This window comes from Melozone crissalis, unplaced genomic scaffold (genome assembly GCF_028551555.1).
Source record: "Melozone crissalis strain CALT ecotype California unplaced genomic scaffold, PUWL_Pcris_2 ptg000005l_1, whole genome shotgun sequence".
Lineage (NCBI taxonomy): Eukaryota > Metazoa > Chordata > Aves > Passeriformes > Passerellidae > Melozone > Melozone crissalis.
Window position 1 is genome coordinate 42,670,299 of NW_026535783.1, and position 27,220 is coordinate 42,697,518.

Here is a 27,220-nt window from a genome sequence, read left to right on the forward strand (position 1 = left end):
TGTAGGAATACCACATTAAATTTAATTATACTTTCCCACCTCAAAACATACTCATTTGGATTTCAAAAGGAGAACTATGATGATAGTTTTAATTTAGCTGGAGAAATAGAAAGAATGGATACCCTGACAGCATTTACCTAAAATGAACTGCTCCTCCTGAACATCTTTCAGTAATACACTAATTTAGATTGTTACGACAAGCAACTGAGATGCCTTGTACTCCCCACAGCAATTTTGAGATTAATTACATTACTGCTGCACTGATTATAGGGAGACAGTCATGCTATTCAATGGAATACTTTAAGTAAAATTAGTTCAAGGATATAGAGATCTCGTAGGTTCCCATTATGGGAAGCACTGAGCAATTTTCTTGACATAATGTTAAATAGTCCAAATTATGTGTGATGAACAGTCAGGAAGTTCAAACAGGCCCTTTGGCTGCAGTGAAAAATGGTTCAACAATGGATGATCCTAAACAAAAGGGAGCTGTTGCTGCTGGTTTCATGAATATCTGCTTTTCATCCCCTGCTCAATATGGAGAACAAACAAACAAATGTACTGAACAGAAATAGATCTTGTTAGATATAGAGCTGGACTTGTCTCAAGCTAGTAGTCTGGTAAGTTCCCAGGGTTTTGAGAACTGTTGTACTATCCACTGATTTAGAATTTCTGCTAAGCCCTTTCTAGTGTATTTATTTCAAAGCTTTTCTTCTTAGCTAGGTACTCATTTACTGGTTGAGATTTTGTGTGTGAGGATGGATCTGTATAATGATGGGGTACAGGTGCCCCTGACTGATACTGATTATTCAATGCAAGTTTCATCAAAAAACTAATCGATTAGTATGTGTCTAATCCTCCTATGGGGTTTATCCACATAGAGTGAGGTTTTCAAAGCTACCACAAATTTCCAGCATGTATTTCCTTTTTGAATGATTCCAGATGGGTCAATCTTTTAATCTTAGAAAATATTACCTCCTCTGTATCTGTGTACACAAGTACAGATGCACACATGCACACAAATCTGCAAACACATGAAATTCATTATTACTCAGGAGTGTAGTAATCATATTCAGTATCAAAATAAGGTATCCAATAAGCCTGAAAAAATAGTCAAGCACAACATCACTTGTGTGGCTGAAATCAAAACCAAAACCTCCAAACATTATTCACAGTTGAATTAAATGGAATAATTTCCTGATGAAGGTGTGGCAAATCACAGAAAAAGGATCCGAAAGTGTGATAAAGAAATGCAGTAAAGCAAACAGTGGAAGTGAATCCTGCCGAGGAACATCCTGGTATCAGTAGGAATTATCTTTTTTTCTGACTGAACCAAACAATCTTCCAAGCTGTTTGAGTATGTCATAATAAAGGGCACAGTTTTTCTGTAACCTTACCTCAAATGTTGTGATATTGATGTTGAAATATGCTGTTTTCATGATATGGTAAATCTAACTGAATTTGATGTGAGTTAAGTATTGGGCTGTTTTCTTCCTACAAAAAATGGCTTGTATGTGTTATTTAATACAGGCTGAGTGAACTGCTGCATATTTGCAGTATATATGACTGCATATTTGTCTAAAATTCCTGTGTCTGATAAAACATACTTTATTGCAGAGGGGGGTAGTTTGCAGCTTTGTCTTTTCTTTGGTTTTATCTTTGTCTGAAGACAGAAATATCTGTAGCGCTTGAGAATAATTGTTTCTGGAAGCTGATGAGGCCACTTATTTTCCTCCTGTAGTGGATTGGGATATTGAACATTTTGTTCAATGAAAGGACCGTTCTTCAGGGATGCTAGGCAGATGCTTTGTTCTACATTCTTCAATACAATAATTACAGTCATTTGGTGTTGATGAAGGGATCTTGTGGGGCTTTCTTTGGGCTGGTCATAGTGTTTCCTCTTAATTCTTGGGAGAGTACTAGCAGAACTATCCAAAACATGCAAAATTGTGTGCATATGGTTTCTTTGGTACATCTAGGACTTCTTTTATTTGTTGATGTTTAATAATTTTTAGCTTCTTGAGCAAGTCTTTCCTTGCAATTTTTAAGAAATTATTGAAGATTAAATAAGGCAATGTGCAGTTTTTAATTGTGATTGGGAGGCAAAGACTGAGTCCAGTCTAGGTTAACACTATCTACTGACATGCTGTTTTAAGATTTAATTGCAGTTGTAAATTATTATCTTGTATTTAATCTCTCTCAATGAATGAGTTTAAGTCTCCAGAGTGCATGAAATACTATGTAATATAAAAATATATTTTGAACATTTATCTACAAAGAGAATTCCTTTCCCACGCTTCTGTCACCCAAACTTATCCAGGTAAAGTTTATCATAGGTAAAATTGTGATTCAGGATGTAGGATTCTAGACTGTCTTATGAGATCCATGTCTGAACATGGATTACTGAAGCTCTGCAGTTGCTCTCAGTTTCAGCAGCATTACATCAAGATGAAAATTCATTCATCAGTTCACCAAATGAATGAGACTTGGGCCTTTCTAGATCAAAGTTGACACCTTGATTTCTTATAGAAAACACAGTAGGGATGTTGTCAGCCAAGAACTGGCAGCAACATGTATTTCTCTAAAGCTAAGTTTTTGTGCAGGTAGCTGCATGTCATACCACATAAAGCTCTGGTGTGGTATTTGAGAGGTCTGTGTAAGATATGCTGTCATGATGAGTTACTCAAATTCTTAATAGGGAAGCTAGGGTGATTCATTCCGCTGAAAAGTGGTAACGGGCACTAAAAGAAGACAAAGTGCGTTCCTGTTGCTACTTTAGTGTTCAATAGCAGAAAGGAAACCTGTACAGCCTTGATTTATGAGAAGCAAATCCTTTATGGAACCCACCAGGTTCAAAATGCCCTAAAGTATTTTCTAGAGTCACACTGGTGGTACTCTATTAATGCCATTTCCTTATGCTTAGCAGAGTCTCAGAAGCATCATTATTAGTCAGATGGGTAATAAATTGAGGATGTGTTTCACACATTTTGTGAAACTGACTGCTGTACCATTCAGCTATGTCTGGTGCGAGAATAACATGGCCATTCGATTTTTAGAGGTGATAGAGCATTAGGGCACCCTAGACAAAAAGGAGAGAGGGAAATTAGAAAAATGGAAGGCATTTCTGATTTCTTTCAGTTGTAAGTTTTCTAAAACATTCATCACTCTCCATGGGCACTGTACAGCACAATGACCTGGGCTCAAAACCAGAACTTATCAGCTATGATCTCCAGGTTCAGAGGTGTGTCTAGTAAACAATTTTTAATGTAAGATATTTGGTATGAGAACAAAGGACCAAAATATCCCAAACTATATCTCATATACCTTCTTCAACAAAATTAATTCAATCAGCCTTCTCAAAACTACCCTGCCATAGGTTTTTATAGTAATATTGTTTACCATAATACCGGAAATTTGCCTTTACAAGCAAAGGGAATACTTGAGAGGAAATGGATGAAATGGTATTTCCAAATGCATGATATCCAGTTTGACTAAACTGCATTCACTGGTTTATCAGCTAGCTATAATATGATAACATTGTGAAACACAGAATTTCTATTAAAAACCTGTGTTTTGAGAAGCAAATATATTATCCTCCAGGTGTAATGGTTAGATGGGGTAATATAATGTTTTGTTAAGCCTTGAAACTTATTTCTGAAACACCTAGCAGAGTATCATATGTAGCTATACCTAGGACATGCACAGATTAATATAATTTCTGGCCTTTGTTGATTATTTGTTTGAAGGTGATTTGTACTTAAGATTTCAAGGAAAATTGGATTATTTAATTTGGGATTGAGAAGTATAATTAATTTTTTTTTAAAAAGTGTATATGTGAGCATCAAATATATTTTATAATTTAAGCAATAAATAGTTCACGTAAATTTTTTTAATAGATGTTTCATACTTTTTTTGTGTTTGGTTAGGTCATCTGTAGATGTTAGTTTCTACTTCATTATAGCATCAGAAATACTTTTTTGTAACACTGAAAGTAGTAGACTATATGAAAAAACACTGTCCTGAATTGTACCTAAGGTTAAATATGGTGGTATTTGGGAATGTATGTGAACAAAAGTCTGAAAGGAGGTTGATTAAATATTGATTATAAATATGTTTAAAAATCCTATCAGGGCAAAGAGATACAGTGAATCCTGACTTTAAGAAAGTCCATATTCATATTGGTTACAGGTTTCTGTTCAGACTTCACACCTGAGGATTAAAATAAAATGTGCACAGTGCACACCACTGGATAACAACAGTCTGACATTCTGAGTTACATTACAGCTGTGACAGCAAATGCAACTTGCCTTTGCCTTTGGGCACATAAATGAATTAAACTGTGGCAAACCAAGATGGTAGAATTAAAAAAGATCAAAATTGTAACAGATCTGAAAATCAAATTAGCGTTCAATCCAAGAGTAGAAAAATGTGTGCCTGCATAAATAAGGGCTATATTTCCCAGACCTTCATTATGTTTCTTTCTTTTCCTCACAAATTTTCCAATGCACAGCTTGTTTATCTAGCACAGCTGCCTCTATGGAATTTGCTTGAGGTTTATGCCTCAGGCATTGCCTCTGTGAATCCATCACATAGACATATTGATGCCCTATTTGATGGTAACAGCTGATTCTTCACCTGCAATGCATTTGTCTGTAAGAATCTCTTGAGGAAAACTGGAACTAGAATATTGAATTTGTTTTGTATAAGGAAAAAATTAATTTGTGTTAAATGAAATACGGTAAGTATTTTTAAGTACTTTTAATTCAAGTGGATAGTGTCCAAATAGATATGTAGTTTCCATGCTAAAATATTGTTTGATAGAACTGTAAAGGGCAAAAGGAGAATAGGTCACAGAAGTTCTTTCTAGCTGTCTGTTTTCAACAAGATTATGAAGGAGCTGTTTCTGACAAAAGGGTTTCCCTTTTTGGATTGAAAACTTAAAGCAGCTTAGAGAACCTGAGACACTTGAGAGAGTCGATGTTCATGTACTGCTATCATTTTAATTTTCTGTTTCCAAAGATAACCATGGAAGTGTGAATTGAGTATAAACTGATGCAGCACTGTCTGCATCAATCTGAAGACAGGCCAAAGCAATAACTCTGAGACAATTACATGATCTGTTTTTTAGGAGTATTTTTCCAGTCTTAAGCCGCAAACTAGTTATGATAACTTAAATATTAGTTTGGTTAATTCCTCCACTCTTGTTCACTGCATGCAAAAAAACCAAATTTGGATGTTTTTTGAAGGCTTCTTATGAGAGATGTTGCTCTAATAGAATTTGTGAGAGTATAAGAGTACCATTCATAAACTCTGTTTTCAAAAATAGCACACTTATGAAAACCACTGAATTTTAAAGCAAATTTCAAGTGTACCATTTCCTATGAAAACATTTGTCAAAAGGAGGACCTTGGCTTACATCTCAAAGACAGCTCGACTGTTGAAGAAGAATTGTATTTGTAAACTTCACACCAGGTATGTGCTTACCTACAACTGGATTTGAAATCTGATATGCAGAGTGTGAAGTCTTGGACCTATAAGTATTAAACTTACTAAAGTAACAAGTTTTCACTGTTTTTTACCTCAGAGATTTCTTTTCTGTGAATAGAAGACCTCAGTGTCATTGTATTGCATCTGCACTCTCTTTTACATGTGAGACCGATGTAGAACTTCCACTTAGGAGGAAATTCGGGGAATTAAAAAAGAAAAAGACATGGAGGCACTTGGTGTGGGGGATCACAAACTGCATATACTGAAATCACTGGTAAATCCTCTATGGCTGTCAAAAAGCATGGGATTTCACCCTCTATTTTTATGGAGTGGAGTGATGCACTGCACTGCCATTATGATATTACACAGGGAAGAATTTAGTTTAGAGGAAAATGGGGTATAAGTATAATCTTTTTCTTAACCTTTGTTTGAACAAGGAGTGTGTTTGCTCATTTGGGCCATATGGATAAGGGAAAAGCTGGGATCCATGTGAGCCACTAGATCCCTGGCTGGGATCCCTACAGTACAATATAAGGAGATACATTTCTGTAAATCATCATGGTCTCCCATGATCTTCTAATTTATTTTAATCTATTCTAATTTATTCTTCTCTGTCTTTGGAAACAGCTGCTTTTGTAAGCTGATTATACTGTCTGTTTAAATCCATACACTTCACAGAATCTTCTTTCTTAGTTTTAATAAAAGTGGATCATTTTGGTAAGAGATTCTCAGCTACTTTTGTGATGTTTGCACACCACATAAGCTAAGGATTCTGAGGTAGCCTTGTGATTGCAGGTCAGCGACTCCACCTACAAGCTACAGATGCAGCTGAGAGGTGATACTCCCTCCAGCAGCCTCTGTGGACAGCTGGGCTGCCAGGACAGGAGAAGAGGCTTGCATCTGCAGCAGACTCCCTAGAAACATAGTGAAAATCCCATCCAACTTAGTGAGCACGTCTTCCTGACAAGAGTTGTGTCTAGAGAGTGACTTTTTCTCGTTAGGAGGGGTAGTTTGCCGCTCATAATTAGTGTGGTTTTTTTACTGTTATTTTTCATTGTAAGGCTTGTGATTTTAGAGAGAGGAGTTAGTCAGCTAACTGCTCTATGTTCCTACGGATACCATATTGGTTTCCATTTACACTTGTATTTTCTAGTGTTTTCTGCTAATTTAGCTTAAGATGTCCTAAACAAGACTCTCCCTTGGGTGCATTTGCAAAGTTTAGTGAATCATACTGCCAGGAAGTTTCTTGTGCTATAATTTTAAATTTCCTCCTTCTCAATTTCATTCCATTACCCCAAGTATGCATTTCCTCTATTTTCCAAAAATTCCTTCCTCTTCTGTGTGTTTATACTTCTCACATACTTGTGGTAATTGTGTCAGTCCAGTTATTATTTCATTATCGTCATGCTTACCTCCTTTAACCTTTCCTTGAATCAGTTGAATTGTGTCCTTTATCAGTCCACATCTTTAGGTTATCTTAATTTGACATGATGCTTCTGATTAACAGATTCCCAGTATTTCATATTTGTATGACTCTTTTAAAATACTTATGACTCATAGACCACACAATCAGTTTAAGACAGAAGTTATCAGCTGCTGTTGTAAAAACTATTTACTATGTGTTAGTTTTATTGCAAGTTATTTACCCTTAGAGTATTTGCAGTCATGCAGAATGTCTAAGGTATATTTAAGCACTGGATAAACATATGTTTACCAGTCAACATTGCCATATTCAGATGTGCCTACATGTAGAAAGTACCATATTGCTTGATGACCTATACCTGCCATAAGGTCATATGCAGACAGCCTCTTGTATCTATGAAAGAAGTGTTACTTATTATGCTATTGACTTGCAAAGTTCCCATTATTAAACACTTCTGTGTTTTTAGTAGGTGACTTTTTGCCAGATGTTATAATGTGTACATGATAGTGCATCATATCCAAACCCTCTACCCTATTCCCAAATTGTGAATCATTAGTTAGCCTTCCAGTGTGAGTAACCTCTGTGGACAGTCTTGGTTTTTCTCCAAGTCAGAGTGGTATGGCATGTGAAAACAGAGGTTTTACATCAGTTGTTTGCTCTTAATACTTCATACATTAGGGCCTGTGCCCGGTCAGTTTACTCCTGCTGTCATGGAATTTTGGTTCACAGACACTGCATGAGCAGCAAAAATATTTTGGAACAATCCGATGCATGTGCACCCAGGTAGGAAGAATGCGGAAGACTGCTTACCAAAAAGTACTGCTACCTAAGCACCCAAAAAGTACTACCTATCTGAAAAGGGACCTGCCTGGTGAAAATATCACATAGAAATACATAGCCTATTTAGAGCAGCACATTCAAAAACACAGGTGCTATGATGATGGGCAATTCTGGAAATCCCTAAGATAGGTAGGCTCCTAAAACACAACATGTATGTTTCACAAGGCATTCTTTTGGTTTTGTTTTGTAGCCTAACAGCAGTGGTCAAGTAGTAGGGAAAGTGCCTGGCCATTTTACTCCAGTTTTGGCACCCTCTCCCCATCACAGTGCGGTGCGACCTGTGACCCTGACCATGACAGATACTAAACCCATCACTACATCCACTGAAGGTGAGGCATCTTCACCTACAGCAACCAGTAAGTATTTCTTTAGGAAACAAAAAATGTCCATCAAAGATTTGAAATTATTTCAAATTAAGGCCAGAAAAAGGCGCCTTTTCCTACTATTTGACCAAGTGGGTGCTCATCATTTTACATGGAGAGCAAACCTGGTCTGACTGCAAAGCTTTTCCTCCCAAAATTTCAACCAATAGATCATGTTACATGAACCAAAGTTTGTGACATGACAAGCAAAATGAAAGGGAAAAGCCTGCATATTTGACCACTATTCAAGAAAAAGAAAATGTGTTTTTTCATCTGAGGTGGACATTGTTAAGACATTGAGAAGCACACCCAGACAGTAAGATTTTACAATGACCCACAGATGGAATTCCAGACAAGGACTGGAAAATTTGCTCCTCAATGAACTTTCCTACAGAAATCAAACCTTGTTACAACACATACTGAATCTGAGCTATGATAATTGCATGTTAATATAGGTTGTGTCATTTTTAGTAAAAACAACTGCTGTGGCAAAAGAAAATTTTCATTCTTTGTCATTTCTACAAGGGGTGGTAGATCCACTGTATGTGCTTGTTGCTTTTTTTAAAATAGAAAGTAACAAACTCTAACTTCAATGTTTTAATCTCTTTACTACATACAGGATCATGTTATTTATCCTATTATCTTCAATGGAATTGCAGTTCTAGAAATACAGGCAAATATCTAGACCAATATCTTCCCTTCAGAGTATTCATAATAAGTGGTGCAGAATGCTGCTTTTTAACTGTGTTCTGAATTTCTGTTGTTCTTGAACTGTTATTTGGATTTGAGATGGCCATGTTGCCAGCATTTAACAGAGTCATGAAGATTTTTAGGAGACACTTCCAGATTCTTGGAAAAAAATCTTAAGTCTTTAAAGTATCAGTCTCTTTAGGATTTGTACCATTTAAATTACTTGTTCTAGATCTATTTAATATTTGAACTTCAAATACAGTCCCTAACTATTGGTCTGCCATTAATGGAGACCATAAACTATCCTTTTCAGGTGTTATACCACTTTAAAACTTTTCATTAGCATCTGAGGAAGACGTGAGACTCAAAAGCATAAGATGTAAAAGAGAAAACTGTTTTAAGCATTTATCATAAAAGGATAGTAGTAACTTTTGGAGAAACTACTGCTGAAGTATAAATATATATATATATATATATACACACACATATACATATATATATGGAAGCATTTTATCTGTCCTTTCAGTATATTAGGTTTGTTAAGAGGTCTTAAGTATAATAGTTTTGCTAGGAGTATGTCTGTAGCTTTACTGGTGATTTGTGGTACAGTTTTTTGATCTTTTAAGAAGAGTTAGCTTTAGCAGCAAAGAAAAGCTGTTGCTCTAAACATTTGCACCAGAACAGAAAACTGAGAAAATTAAATTCTTGTACAGTTACAAGTATTTGTGGTTTCATTCTACTTTAACATGATTGTGCTTGACCTGCATATCTTCTTAGATGAGGACACAGTTTCTGATAAAAATGGCAAAAAGAGCACAGTAAATGCCAGATCTGTTTTGGGATGTTTTCTGGTTATATGACCTTAATCATCACAGGAAAGCATACCTAATCTGTACATTGTCCTACTACCAAGTGAATTATTTAGATCATATTTTCCAATTAAATCATCACCCAGTTTCTTGGGCAACTCATGGGAACCTGAGTAGCTGATTCCCGCTGAACCTTTAGAACACCTTGGCTTAGATACATAAAGTAAGGCGTCCTCCATGCTTCCATATTAGTTTACAAGTAAATTCTTGCCACTACAGTACATAAATAACAATAGAAAAAATCCCTATGTGCAAATTTTATTTGAATGTGACCGTACTGCCTACAAGATAGGTATAGCACCTTACCTGCTCAGGTGTGTTATGATTCTCAGAAAACTATCTCCTTGATATAGGCTTTTGACACTGGGTTGATAACTGTAAGAGCATAAAAAAATGAAGAAATATAGCTTGTTGATGAAGAAAATAACAATAAAATGAGGGATCGTGTCCTTCTGATATATAAATTATATATGAATACGTATAAACTGTATAATCAGTCAAACTGTATTATCAGTCATAATAGGTCCACCACACAGATTACTGATGTTAACCTAATGGGAAAATCAACACTTAGCATGATTTATAGCATAGTTTTACTTTTATTTGCAGTAATTGACTGATTGATTGGTCCAAAATACATATAGTTATATATTTATATAACTTGGAAAAAAAATTATCATTATTATTCAGTGTGATGGAAATAAATTGACACATGAATTGCACTGCTTTTCATTCTGAAGTGCTGTAGCAGAATTTTTATTAATGAGAAAGAACGTCAGGCTTTACAAATAATGTTTGCGGAACCCTGTGGCCTCCATCATAATTTCCTTCCAATAATTGGTTAATTCTTATTATAGTTTTTCAATAAAGCCTATTTACTGTATATATAATTTTTAATTTTTTGAAAAATGAATACATTTTCTTGTTTTTTTACCATGTGAACTTAATATTTGCAGGCCAGTTTAGTAAGTACTCTCATCTAGCTTCTCACTGGCATGCTTGTATATGTCTGTCCAGTTTTAGTAATTTTGCTACTAAGTCATTGGTAATTTTCCAGCAAATTTCCAGACTATGATGCTACAGATTGCAGTGTGGACGTCTCCACACTGGGAGGTTGAGTAAGACCACCTAACTAATTTGATAAGTGCCACATGAGAACATAATGACTTTTAGGAATTACTGGGAGAGACCAGAGAGGAATTTGTCCTACAGGTGGAGGATCCATTCCCTGTGGCTAATCCTAGCTTCCCCTGACATTCCCTTTCTCCTCAGAAATGGATTTCTTCAATCTTCTGAAGCAGGTAGAGAGAGAATTGTTTTAGTCACTCCCCTCAGAAAATATTGTTTTCTGGTGTATGATGGGGTTGAATACTTTCTGTTATATTGCACAGTAAGAATTAGATCCCTTCTTAGGAAATTATTAATCAGATTATATCCCATTACTGCAAAAATTCATTTAATGCCACATAAGCAAACCAAAATTTTTGTTTTAATTTATGTTCTACTTTTATAGTTGTTTGGTACTTTCTTGGTAAAAACAGGGCCTTTAAAGAAATAAAAATAACGTGACATGAATATTTTCTGTCAGCATTGTAATTTTAGTGGTTTCACCGTTGCTTTAGATTGGTATAATGAAAATTAAAATTGTGGTTAGTTCAAATAAATAAACTAGGAAAAAATTTGAAAAAAATTAATCAAACCAACTACTATTGTCAAGAGACATCATTGTGATTTACACATGCAGCTTCCATTGAAGTTTATAGGAATTTACACATGCCTTTCCAAATTTGGTCTAATATTTCTTTTGCTTACTCTTAAAGAAAAGCCAAAGACACTTCCTATATATTGCAAAATCATAACTCTGGATCTCTCATATTTGTACTGTACCTGCACAAGGTAATAGATATGATAGGTTGGTATTTTTATCATTATGTTTTGTTCTTCCTTAATCAGCCTACTCAGCCACAGGCACATCCCAAGCCAATCGATATGTGGGACTAAGCCCAAGAGACCCATCCTTCCTACACCAGCAACAGGTGGGCAAGTTTCACATAGGTGTAATGATGTAGAGAAGCTTTTGTGGTGTTACCTTCCTACATGCTGCCACGGGTATCTTGGATTAGACTGAAGTCTTGAGGTTTTCAGTATTTGTCGCATGAAGATGATGTTTATTCAAAACAAATTGAATGCTTTAAGAAATATCAGTTCAGCCTATTCTTTCTTTCTTAGATTGGTCCCATCTTAATGAACTTCTGATATGTTTCTTTCAATATTTTATTTTTCAGGAGTTCATACATTTAATCTTTAATAGGATTTTAGGAAGTAGAATGAGGTGTTTAAGAAACAAATACTAATTTCAAAATCAGTTTATAAAAACAAGCAAAACTTTCAAAGCAAAATACACAGTTTATTATTTTCAAGTTTTGTTTCCATTTCCTCCAGATGTTTAACACATTTATTCATTTTACTTTTAGAAGATCAGTTGTAAAACTGAATTCTCAAGGCAGCACATCATCATTTCTAGCGTAATAGGTTTAAATTGGTCTGCTGATTCCAAATGTGACAAAAACACATTTTTATTCTAGTTTCTTACATCATTTATATTTCAAGTAGCATTTTAAATTTCACATCTCATTAATGCTGCAAATTTAATGCAAATGAAGTGTTTACCCAAACTGTGAAAATATAGAGCTGAGATTAATGACGGCATACAAATAAATTAGCTGCAGTCAGTAGCAAGGCCATGCACATACAGAAATGGTACATTTCAAAAATAAATTCAGAACCTTTAGTATTTTAATGTACTTTATGATGTGTGTTTGTGTTCTTCTTAGATGTTAACAGTATAGGACTTTGAAGTTCACAGCAATAGAAATGTTGCAAGGAGAAAAGCTGAATGTGGCAATAAGAAAGAGGGTGTTAAATAGGCTTGGTATTTGTCATACTGTATTTTTTTCTCAGGCTTGTGTTACTGTCAGCAGTTTATATGCATTTCTGTTTCATTTTTCAGTAAAAACTACCTGTTCTACATCGTTAAGATATAGCTGACCCTTGCTTCAGCTGAAACTCCCTATCCATACCCACTCACAGGGCAAGGAGGCAGTATATCCATTTTAAAGGTCACCACATGCAGAGTTTAGAGAAAATCATAAAGATGATAATTTATTCAAAATAGCTGATGCGTTGCCAACTATTTTTTTAACCAGTAAGACTTAAATTCAAACATCTATGCACTTTATTATGAAAATATGTAGTGACTATTAGTGGCTCTTCCAGCCATTAATTTCTCAATAACTTTTCTGCCATGTTGTTTTGTTGGATATTTTCAAACCTCTCAAAGATTTTTTATTATGAAATATGTTGTAATTATTATGAAATGTTTTTTTTTCAAGATACACAACATATGATTATTGTTTTTTAAAGCACACACAACACCTCTCCTTTTTATGCAGAGTGAATGTAATTTGTAGAGTTCTTGTGAAGTTTTATGCAGCGTTCTTTGAAATATCTCTCACATCCTCTTAATTTAGGGATGCGAAATATGTTTTTTCCTCCTTGTAGTTTTGGACACAATTCTTTCTGCAGACTGCTCCTGCTTAGGCCTACTCCACTTTCCAAGCTCATTGAAAGATTTCTTAATGTCTTGTCGCATGCCAGAAAGTAGTAGAAGCATATTCAATTTTGTCCTGGCTGAACTTGACATATATATTGCTGATGTTTGGCATCTTCTATTTATTTTTGTCTTTGTGTGGATCAAAATAGATTTCAAAATTTCAGCAGTGTCCTTGGAACATCAAAGTGAGAGGGATCTCAAAGGTCTTTGGTATTGACATGTGTTGTGTCTGATACTCCCTCCCATGGTATAACATGGCCAAATGGCTTAAAGGGAAGGGGAAACTAAGCTAAATCTAATATTGCACTTCAGAAGCAGAAAAATTATTTAATGCTACTGTGTTAAACCAATGTTCCCCTTTTTAAAGTGTATTGATTCATGGTCTCATTATATTAATTCAAGAGCATCAATTGGTGACCAATGAGCCGTGTAATATATTTAAAAATATTAGTGTTTTATTGTCTTTGCTCTTAACTCACTATTCTCTTCTAACATATGCAATGGACATATCTGTGTTTGCCTGAGTGTGTTTGTGTGTATGAATGCCTACAGGTGTGTAGAAAGTTAAGGACAAGTATGCCCAGCTGAAACTATCCAAAAGAACAGAAAGAATACTTAAAGTTTTTCAGATGGATAAATATGGACATATAAGTATGTATAGGTATGTTTCTAATGAATTAGTTGCCTTCACTAGTTACCTTCGTTAGTTACCTTCATCTCCAATTCTAGAGATGACAGACTATACACACACACACACACACACACAAACAAACAAACGTGTGTGCGTGTGTAGAAAGTAACGTAGAGCATTGAGATTGTCTAAACAACTTCAATAGAGCCAAGGTTATCCTTTGGTAAGGCAGAAATGGGATTGATTTACTATGTCCTTTCATTACTTTACAACAATGCAAAAGAGACCAGTCTTCTTGTGGCAGATTTTAAATGCATTTGCTTTTAAGCAACCCATGATGAATGAAAAGAAAAATCAAGGGGTATGTGAAATAAGGCGATAAATCATTTTGTATTAGTGGAGAGAAATTTTCAATTAGAAAGCCATTGGTTTTAGTTCCAGAGAAATCTTTTAAACATTCCTCCCTGTAATGCACAGTGACCCCTCAAGAATAAATATTGTCACTAGTACCTTTTTTACTTCATTGGAGGAGTCTTTATGAAGATTTATTTTCTCTGGTTATGAGGAATAATAGCAAGTACCCACGAGTGGTTTTTTTTGCTGTTAAGAAGAGCCATTATGTAGCCCATTTAAGTTGCAGTAACCACAATAAATTAAAAAGTTACACAGGTATTTTGCAACGCACACTCACATGGATTCCTGACAAAGTGATAGCTTCCTAGAAATTCCAGTAAACCATGTACAGCAAAGCATACCCTAAATACTCACATTTAGATGGGAAGCACTGAAAAAAGCTTTGAAAGACAACACATAATAAAGCCAAGTGAGAGAATTTTTTTGGCTTTTACTGATCTGGATACTGTGAAATTGTGGTGTTATATGGATTACTTAGCCTGTAACATTGATATTTAGAAAGACTAGATTCTAATGGGGAATGATAGCTATGCAGTCCACTTTCTGGTACCCTAGCTGGTGGATCTCCCCATTACTTGCCTTGAAATGCCAGCTATTTCTATGCTGTGGCATAAATAGTTACAAAAAATAACATCAGAGAATCCTATATATCTTGGCACTTTCTTGTAAAAAATTCATATCATACCTCCTCTGTCTGTTAGAAATTATTGATGACCACTTGTTTTTTCTTTTTTTTTGATTCAGCATCAGCTTCTGAGACTTGTTAAATGTTGATAACATAACTGCAGGAAGAGCACCATGGGAGAGAGCAAGGGAGATTATGAGATAGTACCTGAATGAGATAATTTTTCTTAATTTTATTGTTGGTCATTGGTGGAAGTATTTTCTAAAGCCAAATCTAATGTTCATTGTTCTTTATCTCTGCTGAGAAACATCCTAGCTAAATTAAATAAAATGAAAGTGAGGTGGGATAATCTTTGCTATTATATTGGTGCACCTTCATCCTCCTCCTCCCTATTAATTTGCATTTATTGAAGATTTCTAAGCCTAGACTAGAGGAAAAAAACAACAAACAAACCAACTGAGGAAAGTCAGTCAAATTCTGCCCTCTATAAGTGGACACAATTCCTTGCCAGATTCTAGTTGTGCCTGCATTACTTTGGCTAAGTAACTTTAATGACCAGATCATTAGTGCAGTAACAAAGTCCTAATGATCAGGATCCTCATAGCTATGTGATGACATTTCTTTAGCCTGCTTGTGTCATGGTTCTCCAACTTCATAGATTTATTATGGTATTGAAATGACAAACACTTAGAGTCAGGTCATGTTGTTTCTGGCAATAATGCTAGAAAGTTGCCAGAAATACTAGTCATATACTTTGCCTGTGTAAATAGTTTAAAAAGATAGATGGATGGATGGATGGATGGATGGATGGATGGATGGATGGATGGACGGACGGACATTTGTATTTATTGCAAGTGCAGATGCAAAAAAACAAGGTTTCTATTGGAATGAATGAAATAACTGCAAGGTTTTTGTTCTTGACCATTTAATTTTAGTGCACCTCTGGCTTTGTATGGATGACTCTATTTTTAATTAGAAAACATAAATAAATGGAATAGCTATTAAGGTTGTTAACAGTAATCTCAAAAACTTTCACTGTGTTAACTAATACTGTCCCAGTTGCTGAGGAGTTAATGAACTCTTCCGATTTTTGCACTGATAAACTCAGTATCATGGTTTTCACCAAAGCTTGCACAATCTGGGTATGATGGTATGTTGCATTCATGATTTTCACACAGATTTTAAAATTATGAGTGAGACCTTTTCAATATATATATTAGTAAGGTCTCCAAAATTTTCAGAAAACTGTAGATAGCTTTTTATTTCCTACAATGCCTTCCCTGTCTCTTCAGTAGAAATTTCTTCTTACCAGATGCATCCTTTAGCTACTGAGCTGCACAGTTCAAAATGTAGTTCCCTTCATACTATTAATCATGGAAATTGTGAACTTCAATGTCCACTGAACACAGAGTATTTGTTTACAAAATGTTTTGAGTGGATGTTAGTCTTGCATTCAGCAGCAGGCTGAAAGAAGAACACAGGCGGACTCCTAAAGAGAACTTGTCAGTAAAGTCAGGAAACAGGTTATCAACACTTAGCCTGTTCTTATTGTGTCCCTTATCATAATTGACAGTTTGACGTAAAACTGGGTCACATGATTGCCAGGGAGGTATGTAAATGGCTAAGAGGTCACCTTTCACATAAGCTTGCTGGAAAGGAAACACATTTAAAGGAAGTTTCAGTCAGAACAATGACAATATGCAAATGTTAAGTTTTATGGACTCTTCTCAACTAACAGAAGCTATAGCAGTCTCCGATTACACTTTCCTAAATACAATTCTTCTTTCACTAGCTATCACAGAAACTTGAAATGGATGTTAGTCTTAGCCATTCTTTACATACAAGGCTAAAAAATCTGCTTAAATACTAACCCCTAAAAGTCATTCATACTGTGATTAAAGATTGAGCTGTTGGGCTGTGGGGTTTTAATGTATGTGTGATTTGCATACTTAAAACACTACAGGATGGTTGTGCTTGCAAGGTGCTGTTTAAACTGTGAAGACAGCTATAGTAAAATCTAGCACTTGGGTAGAACTTCACATCAGTATGTCTCACAGCTCTGGAAGGTGCAAAACAAAATCAATTTCCTGGCTTTCTACAGAAGAGAAGCACTCAGTCTACTTCTTTGCTTGTCTCCAGGCCTGTGTCCATTTCCAAGCTTGTGTTCCCTTCCTGTAAAATGTCTGAGGTGAATGAGGGAGTTGCACTGCCTCCCAGGAGAGATGCAAGCAGTGCTTTGTGCTCTCGGCTGCTTCATGAGTGCAGCAGTGGGGCTGTATCGCAGGCATAAGGGCAGAGCCTAGGATCCAGGACTAGGAAAATGCCTGAGCTACCTGTAAGGACTCCTCATCTTCTGTAAGGCTGGGCATCCATTTCCACTTCATAATACAGACTCATCCTCTTTCTCTTGTAGTTAAATAAGAGATAAATAAGAAAATCACTGATAATTTTTTGAGTGTGGAAGATGTTATGGTAGTGAGGTTTTTGTGGCTTGCTTTGCTAAAAATCCACAGAACTGTGGACTGAAGGTCAAGTCTTTTCAGCAGCCTTCTAGGGAAGACTTTTCACCATGTCATATGTCAAGTAAGGTCATTTATTTTTCATCCATAACATACATTTGAGAAAATTAGTAATGTTTTCAGCAGCTATTAGATATGTCCTGGGGATCATTTCTTATGACTCTCTACTGATAAATGTAAGTTTTCTCAAGTAGTTTCCTGCCTCTCCTCTTCACATATCTTGCAGAGAAATACTTTTAGGGTGGCTTATAGTGGGTAAGAATGACTGTGCCTTCTCCACTCCAGCTAACACTGTGGCATGATTTTAGAGGTACCTAAGTTACTCTGAGGAGAACAAGTAGAAAGAAAGCTTTCAGTATTACTCCAGATTATACATAGCATTTTAAATACTGTAGCGAAGTGCCTTATGTCCTTCCAAAGCTTCGTATTCGTGTCATGTCTATGCACCCAAGCTTTCCCTTCTAGGCTATGTGGACATCCTTCCAGGGCATCCTCCCACTGCGCTGCTGCTGTGATCAGACTTCTTCCATCAAAAGGAGTCCAGACTTACAGAGTTCTATTAAATTCTACAGTATTTTTACCTAGAAGCCACTCAACATAAGCAAAGGATGCAGATGCAGACTTTGGAAGCGGTATTTCTAAACCTTAGACCTGCAGACATCTTTCAATAGGAGTGACTTGGGAGAGGAAGTTTTACGTGAGGGAGAGTTTAAAAAAATAAAAATTCCAGGCAGGTTAATTTTTAAAGACAATGGGGCATCTATGCGAGCCAAATGAGGAATGTGGAGCAGCAGTTTTTTACATTGGAAGGTGTATTTCAGTACAACTAATACAGCCCTGGGCTTGTCCACAGAGCCAGCTGTCATGCAAACCTGCACCTCTCCACGGTGTTGTCAGTACTGCAAGCATGGTGCAGTGAACAGCACTACAGTACTAACTGGGAGTCTCATGGGACATGAACCTTCTTATAAATGTGCATGTACATGCCTACAGATTAGGTATGAAATGTACATGTTACATTATTTTCTTCGCAGTGTTTGGCTGTATGTGAATTGAGGTACATGTGACTGTGAATAATAAGCAGCATGCCATTTCTAATATTTATGAAATATGCTTCAAAAACTTTGTCGTGCTTTCTTAATGATAAATTTAACACATAAACTGTATGTGTGGAAGGTTTTCACACAGACTGTGGGAAGAATACAGTGATATAGTGCAGAAGCTAATTTACTAAAATGCAATATATCAGTCTCTTGCTCTTTTCCCCAAATGGCAAATGCAATTAAGCTCTATATAACAAGCTAAGTGCTTGCCAGATTTTTTGAGTTATAACTAAGTGAATATAATAATTTGGTAGTGCTAAGTTTGTGATTTTAGTATATTTTTAATGGTTCTAATCAGCCACAGGTTGTTTATGCATAGATTTTATATTTTGTGAAGAAGTAAAAAAGGGGGGTGGGTGGGAGGGTTTAACCTTTTAGTCTTTTGTTTCAGCTGCAAATGAGTTTTTATAGCTAAGTTAAGAAGCTCTAAAAAATGCATTTGTAGTGAAGATGATGACATCCTTAAGGAGAATAGCAGAAATGTGTCTACTGTACATTGAATAACTGGGCTGACATATTTTATTATGTTTTCATTATTAAAATCAAGTTCAGAATCCTGTTTTGTATAGTGACTAAATCAAATGTTTACTTACCCATTTCTTTAAACATATTTAATATATTATTCACAGTTACCTCTAGCAAACTTTTAAACTGCATGTTTCCTTTTCTGGTTAATTTCATGTGGTTTAGTCATGCTTTTAATGGCCTTTAGAAGGTCCCTTGGAGTTCTTTAGATAACAAACAAGAAACAATCCCTATGAAAACATCAAAGACTAACATTTCCATTTCTCAGACCTTAACAGCAGGAAGCTTATTAGTCTAACAGCCAGACAGGGTCAGGTTTGCAATATTGTCTTGTCCTCAGCATTTGTATTTTTCAGGAAAAGACTGCAATAAATTGTGGTCCTGTGAAAACAGTTTATTGTAGTTTGTTTGCTGTAGCCTGTGCTATCTCAAGAATGTGAACATGGACAGAGAAAACGAAAATGCATTGAATGCAATTAAACTCGGCAACATTATCTTCAGAGTGTCTAATCATATATAATAGTACAGCAATTTATATAAACATGACTATACAGAGAATAAAACATATATTTTCTTCAGAAACCAGATAAGTTCACTTTCTTAAGTTTAAAAATAAGCAGCATATATTTTCAATAAATCTGCTAACACTATTGGGCAGCTGTTAAATAAACAGAGCTGCTGAGGGTTGCTTGAACAATCTGCGAAGGAAGAACTGATGATTTGGGGATCTGGGAAGAATTTGTTTCAGCTAATATTTAGTACATTTGTCTTTATATTAAAATGTAGTAAAGTATTTTAAATTCTACTTTTCTGAGTCTGAACCCTATTAGATTATTTTATCACCTCTTGCTAAGTAATACCACTTTCAGTAACACTTGATTAATAAACTTCAGTTACAAAATATCTTTACTCTTCTTAAGTGGCTAGATAACAACATAGAATTGGTGACAAATTTTTCTATAAATTGCATGTCTTCTATATTTACCAAAAAGCATGCTAGAAGGTATTGATTATATTTTACCATACTAAATACACATTATATAGAGCACTGCTTAAAAAGACAGCATAATTATTTCCTTTCTTAAAGTGTCTCACTATTGATTATTAACATTTCCTTTTATTCCAGCTCAGTTTGTAATCTAATAATGGCTAATTGTTATGTGCTACACACTAGTTACTCTTTTATGCTTTATTAATAGAGGATCATATTAAAGTGGCATTATATTAAACAAGTCTATAGGCATTTATCTCTCAAAATAAGTTATTTTTCTTTGTTTTGTTTTTTAAAGTTACTTATTGGGAAAGTAAGACTTTTGCCATGTACAGTACTAGTTTGCATGTATTCATTTAAGTACTAAAAACTGTAGTATGCTCGATCCATATCTGACTGCTAGGTTTCAATTGACAGCTGAGAATTTGTGACTGGACCATGAATCAAAACGGCAGGCATTTTTACCCCAGTGCCAGTGAGGATACATTGGGAATTACTTGGCAAAGGTAACATTTTAATTATTTCCATCCCTACACTGCCTCTAAAAAGTTGCATAGAGCGGCAATATCTGTTTTAGTGGGCCTCCAGAGTATATGTGACAGCATTATGATCAAAATATGTGTGTAACATTTCTCCTAAACACATTTAGGTTATCTTTCATGCAAGCTGGCTTTAGATGATCCCTTAATGTGACGCCTGAAATAACATCATGCTGTCCTATGCAAAGGGTGTGCAAGATCTTAGGCTTCAAAAATGTCTTTCTCTCATATTTTTGGGACCTGATTGCTAAGAGAAAGAAAACGGTGCTTTTAGAGGTATGGATGAGTATAATCATAAATGGCTGAGGTGGTGGTTGGTTTTGGGTGAAGAATAACTATATTATTCATAGAGACTTTTCTTACCAATTGGCTGGTGTAGTTTTAGGTCACTAACATATACCTGAAGGTAAGATATAAACCATCTTATTTTTCAACTAGATAACAGAAAAGTTAGGAAGGATTTACAAAAGAAGTTTCTTTTTCTATGAGCCCACCCTGTCCTCCCCCCAACAAATAAACCAAACAATAAACTTCATTAACCTTTGATATATTATTAATTTATTAGATTTTACGTCTCTTTATATTTAGTGGACTATGATAACAGCAGAAGGTGTTTATCTAAATAGGCATATAAACTAATCAACATAATTTTGATACATCAGTTTTTATCTTTTTCATGCACAGGATTATCTGCGGCACTCAATACTTAATGAGGGTTGTTCATGTAAGGCTTGTAGGTTGGGAGCCTATCAGATGAAGTCTGATAGAAGCCACTCACTCATTAAATAATTTAAAATATTTTTTAGAAATTTATGTGTACATGAAAATATATGTACTTCTGAATAATTAGTGTTAGTATGTGTGTGAGTGTAATTTATATGTAGTATATACAAAATGCCTTCTGATGCATTGTGCTGATAGTACTATGGATTGCTAGAAGTTTTGGGAGCTTTGAGTATCAACTTGGAAAGGAAATTACTGAATTTAAAAACTGGTCATGTTTAAAAATCTGAAATTTAATTTTTTCTGTATTTGTTTTTTTTTTTTCAATTTATATGAAACAATGTTTTAAATCTGAAAGAATTGTGGCAGTAAAATAAGACCTTGTAATTTCCTTCCTTTATATTAGAGAGTACAATGAAAAATTAGCTAATGGATTCACCTCATCTCCTCAAGGGCTGTGATTCACATTACAAATCCCCATCACACAGTAATTGCCAGAGTTTTCAATGTACTGCCAGGAGTGAATCCAAACCAAGCTTTTATAGCACAGAGGGGGTGATTTATTCTCCCACTACAAAGTGACATTTTTCAGGGCATTGACAGGCATTAGAAAATTACATCACAACAACCTAGCTAGGAGCATCCTCACATGGTTTTAATCAGTCGTCACTCGACCCCCCCTTAAAGCAATGCCAGTTACACTGATAGAAGCACTGTCCCTCCCAGTGTTTGCTGAATTCTGTTTTTCAGTGCCATCATACAACACCCTGGGCATAAATTGTGAAAAGAAAGGAAAAGTGGGGGAAAACACTTCTATGTGCTGGTCAAGAAAACTTTGGTGGTGAATGAAAGCCTTCTCCACGATCCATTTGCAGTTACAGACCCCACTGCTTTGCAGATCACTCCCAGAACGCTGCCTGCTACTCTGGCCCTGCCAACAAACACAGGCACTGCCAGAAGAGCCTGGGCACAAAACCTGCCGTGGGCATTTTCTTCGAGGCCTAGGCTATGCCACTTGCTCTTGGATTATGCGCAGCCTAGAAGGACAAGGAAGCAAACAGTTCTGCCTAAGCAGATGGCTTTTAGTTGTTGGATTTTTAAGGATGACATTCTTCAAATCCCACAGAGATAAGGACCTAAGAAGAGAAATTATACGTGCACAGGTTAAGGAGCTCCTTAACCTGTGCAGGTATAAAAACAAGAATATATTTAAAAAATAATTGTTGGCAGTCCCTCAGTGTTAGCTGCTCCGTCTCTACAGACACCAGGTAGCAGATATGCTCAGGTTGAAACCTTTGTTCTCAAGCATTGTTGGTGAACCACACCATGGAAGTTTGGAAAAGGTGAATGACAAAAAACTTTCTGTTATTTCTGTGTGTCTTTGTCTTACTAATAATTGCCTATCCCACCTCATGGTAGGTACAATACATAGATTTCAAATTTCTTTTTTTTTTTTTTGTTTTATTTCCTTAGAAAATTATGTGTCTGTTGGCATCTAAAAATTCAGGTATAAAACTGTAGTGGTCTGTATGCAAAGACTGAACTTTGCAGAAAAGAGAATATGAATAATACTTAACAAAAAAAGGACCAAAAAGCCACAAAAATTAGATCACTGATACAGCATTTTCGGCAAAACCAGAAGTCTTGCAGCGAAAAGTGATAACAAAAAATAGATTAATATTCTGCATAGCTGAGTTAAACATTCTAGTATCTTTAAAAGAAATACTTATATTAAACATTCAGTGAGCATCCTAAAAATCCCAAAATAAAATGGAAAAAACTCCTATCCCAGTTATTTGGTGAAGTATTTAAAAGTAGCAATTTTTACTTTTGCTCCTCATACCAAACCATCTACAGCTTTTGTTTGGATTGGTTTGATTTTTTCATTGCTCACTTGGAATATTTAGGGTACATATTCTGTTGTTATATGACTTTTTATATTTATTCATAAATGTATTTTTTTGTGTCTGCTGAAATTTGAACACCATTTAAACACATCAGTAGAAATAAACTCTCCAATAGGTTTATGATCATTTAGGTAATTTTTTTGGTGTACATAGGAAGAAGATATTCAAAATCATTAAAAAACCCCAAATCCTTATTTTTTTGATAATGGCAATTCTGTTTTCCTAGAGACGGAAGGCGAGGAAAAGCTGTGAAAATCTGTAAGGCTCATTTAGAAAAATACAGTCTCAGTCACTGTGTGAGGGCAAGAGTGTATGCAAAAAGTACATTTAAGAAAAAATGAGTGGCAAAAAGTGGGGGTGTGTGTGTGAGGCTGATAGCATGAGTTTGATCCTCAATCTAAGCCACTCATTGCACCACTGATGGTATTTCCAGTATAAATACTCATAAAAGCTGGCATGACGGGTCTCTCCTAGACCGTGTGGAATTTTTGCATGTCTTCCACAGACTGTTAACAACTTTGCATAGCCAAAGTGTACGCTTCAATTCAGCTACCAACAAATGTATTTTTATTTATATTAATATTAATTATTTTAACAATCATTCTGCGTTAACTGTTTAACATTACCTTTACCCTATCCAGGCAAATGGACTAGGCTAGAATTTCATGCTTTCATTCTGTTATCTTGACACATCAGCATAGTACAACAGCTGGCTCATTCCTGGAGATGCTGAGGGGAGCACTGTTCTCAGAGTGCTGAATTTCTTTCTCAGCTGTAGCTGTGGGGTTTTCAGCATTCCAAGCATCATTCCTCCCCCTCCCACTCCCCACTCTCCCCGCACCACTGTGTATTTATGCTAACAGTGCTGATAAGGCAATCAAATCAGGCAATCTGATTTATCAGAGATAGAAGTCGACGGGGAATTGAGAATGGATGCATATTGCTTTTGCTTTACAATATCTTGTACACAATTGGTATTGAGAAAGCATATAGCTAAAATTACACAGCCAGCAGCATGTCTGTGGAAACAATTTTGGCAAACACAGACACCTGTTAGAGCAGTAGTTCATACACTGTGACCTGTGTCCCTCCCTCATTCCTCTGCCCAGCAATGGTTTGGAATAAAAGTAGCATTTCTATACAATTCAAGAACAAAAAGGCTGAAATTTCTTGAGTGCAAAAATATTCACAGAGAGAAAATGAAATTATTTCTTATCTTTGTAAATATAAATTACTAATTCTAATAGTTTTGCACAACTCTGTAATGCGTAATAATGTACAAAACATTGTTTCCTCCCCATCCAGGCAAGCATCTTCCTAAGAAACACTTCCTAAGAACACTTCCTAAGAAATTAGTTGTATTCAAGCCAGACTTGCATGCTGCCATCCCACAGGAAATGGGTCAGCAATCCATTAAGATGCCATTAGATAATCTAATTTGGAACTTAATCTCTAAATTAACCATGCTCCATACTTGAGGCATACTTGAGAGAAAGAAAAAAAGTTTATGTTTGAATCGATAGGGGAGCCGAAGCGTGAAGAAGGCTGTTTGTTTTTTCTGTAGCTGTGGTCACGTCTCAAGCCGTCTGGTAACCAGGAGAAACCAGACATGATGTAATTCCAGATTGAACTTGAACTTCAGGGACTTAGAATGGGGGAACAATGGACCATAGGAATCAATAATGTCCATTTTCCACATGATTATGTTTGGAGCTTTAAGTTAAACTTTATGGGAGAAGCAACAAGAACTGCAGTGTGACCAAAATGAATGAGTTGATCTAGAAGCAAGATGCTAAAATAAAGAAAACAACTTCAGTAATAATTTCTGAGCAGCACTGCAGATTCCAGCAGAATTAGAAAAGTTCTTGCTCTGCAGTGAACTGGTTGCCTGTTCTGAGATCTCTTTGTTCACTTAGGTGGGACAAACTTAATCTTATGTTTCCTGTCAGATGATTTTTGGCAGCTGCTAGGGAAGGAGGAGCATATTACTGAGAATTCCCAAGTATAAACTTTATATTTAACCCCTTGGTTGCTCCAGCTTTCTACTTCCTTATCATGTTACCTCCAATTGTTTCTTTTGAATCAGCAGAACTGATTTGTTTGGGGTTTATTTTGTTTGTTTTTTGGTACAGTTAGGATCATTTGCATTATTATTTAGTCATGCTAATTTGTTAAACTTGTAGTTAATTTTTTTTTTTAATGCTAAGGTAAAAATTGTAATGGTTTGAAATGAAAATAGTGATATTTGGGAAAAGAAAAATATAGTGCAGGTGTGTAAAGTTGAGAGTTAGTTTTTCATGGGCACCCCAGTGGACTCTGGTAACCAAGCACAAGTTCTCCATGGTTTGTCTTGGCTTGGTCAGAGCCTCCTCTGTGCAAGCGCATGTTTGAAATCTGCTGTTAGTCTTGTTCCTGCACCAGATTCTCATACATGGATGGTCCAAAGCACAGCATGGAAACGCACAATTTCTCTGGGCACTCCCTCTGTTGTGGGTATCCTTTGTAAGTAATGCGTTCTGTAGCCTCCTCCTGATCTTTGTGTACCTTTTTGTGTTTCACTGCCACAAAAAGATGTTTGCAGGGAATAGAATAAATAACATTCTTATAGATTTTCCTTTTCCCTCCCGTGGGCATAAATCTTCAACTCCTCTGTCTGCTAGATGAGTGACATGTGCCTGCTAAATTGCAAAAGACATCCTAAACTAACCCGAGATACTTCATACATCTTTTGAAACAAGTGCTCAACTTGGAGGTGAAATTTGGAAGCTGTTTACGTATGGATGCCAGTTCAGAATGGTAACAGAAGTAGTCCATTAAATGGATGTTTGAAGGGTGGTTATTCTTTTGGCAGAAATGCAGCAGTGTAAATTTAACCAGGACATTAAGATGAGCAAAATTTCATTTCCAAAATTCTTATGATCCAAGTAATTTTAAATTTAAAAACTCCCGGTATTTGCGTGGGCAAGCACTTACTAGAGAGAAGTTCCTTGCTTGGTGGTTTACTACTGTCACTTCACTCAACATTGATTGAAAGGTATTTCTACCTTGTCTGTCCAAAGCCTGACTTTGCAGGCTCTTCTCTACTTTCTGTAAGCTAGCGAGTTCATGTATATGATAGTAAAGCTGCAAGAAGGAAATACTGCAGTAGATGGACTTTCTGAATGGTAAAATACTCTTACAGACTTCTGAAACTGTAAAAGAAAGAAGGTAATAATTGGTGGAAAATAAGAATATGAAAGACCTCTACATTTATTCAGGTCAGATTAGATTTATTTTTTATTGCATTTAGTTAATTGTTTAACATTATTATGGTCTTTATGTTATTATAACCTCCAAAGTGGACTGTATATACATATAATATAAGCAATACTTGTGGTCCATTCCAGTAATATTTTAATCAGAGGTTCTTGAAACAGCAATTATTATCTTTAAGAGGAAATCATGGCAGAAATCTTGATTGAATTAACATCTGGAAACTGTAATGGAAAGTGTAATGGAGAATGTTAACCCCGTAGTATACTTGCAGAATTTTCCTTTGCTGTTTGATTGCATTTGAACAGATAAATACAGGCTTTGCAGCGAAGTATCTGTCACTCCTGCTAGGATGTTCTGCAAAAAAAACCAGGGGGTGGTTTCCATGGCAGAAGCTAAGCTCTGCAATACTCAGTGAGGTCCTTTCTGAGTAGGCTGGAGAAGGCTGACGGGGACCTTGCTCTTCTGGGCAGTTAGCCTTGCTTGGCTTCATACTGGGGGAAGTGCTGGGGAGCCACAAAGCAGAGTGTGGCTCATAGAACAAATGAAAGTCCAACTAAATTTACCATAAATGAAAAGGGGGGCATGGGAATATTGGATAGACAGCCATATGCATGTAGCTTAGCAGAGCCTGTGTTGTGTGTTTGGTTATTCACAGTTGTGTTACAGCGGTTCTTGGAGCTCTGTGCTGTCACTAGGGCTGTTTTCCT

General features: G+C 35.9%; 1 protein-coding gene across 4 annotated transcripts in view; it reads left to right on the plus strand.

The window, feature by feature from the left end:
* NFIB (nuclear factor I B) overlaps positions 1-27,220 on the plus strand; it is a 164,819-nt gene that overhangs the window by 131,964 nt on the left and 5,635 nt on the right. For 2 of the 4 annotated variants that reach the window (XM_054283551.1, XM_054283557.1), the window contains exons 9-10: positions 7,938-8,076; positions 11,622-11,704. The exons of 1 other annotated variant lie outside the window; for it this stretch is intronic. In XM_054283551.1, coding sequence (XP_054139526.1) covers positions 7,938-8,076; positions 11,622-11,704 — 222 coding nt within the window. Of the gene's footprint in view, positions 1-7,937; positions 8,077-11,621; positions 11,705-20,506; positions 20,596-27,220 lie in introns of all 4 variants that reach the window. One more of the 4 variants, XM_054283574.1, reaches the window with a different exon arrangement.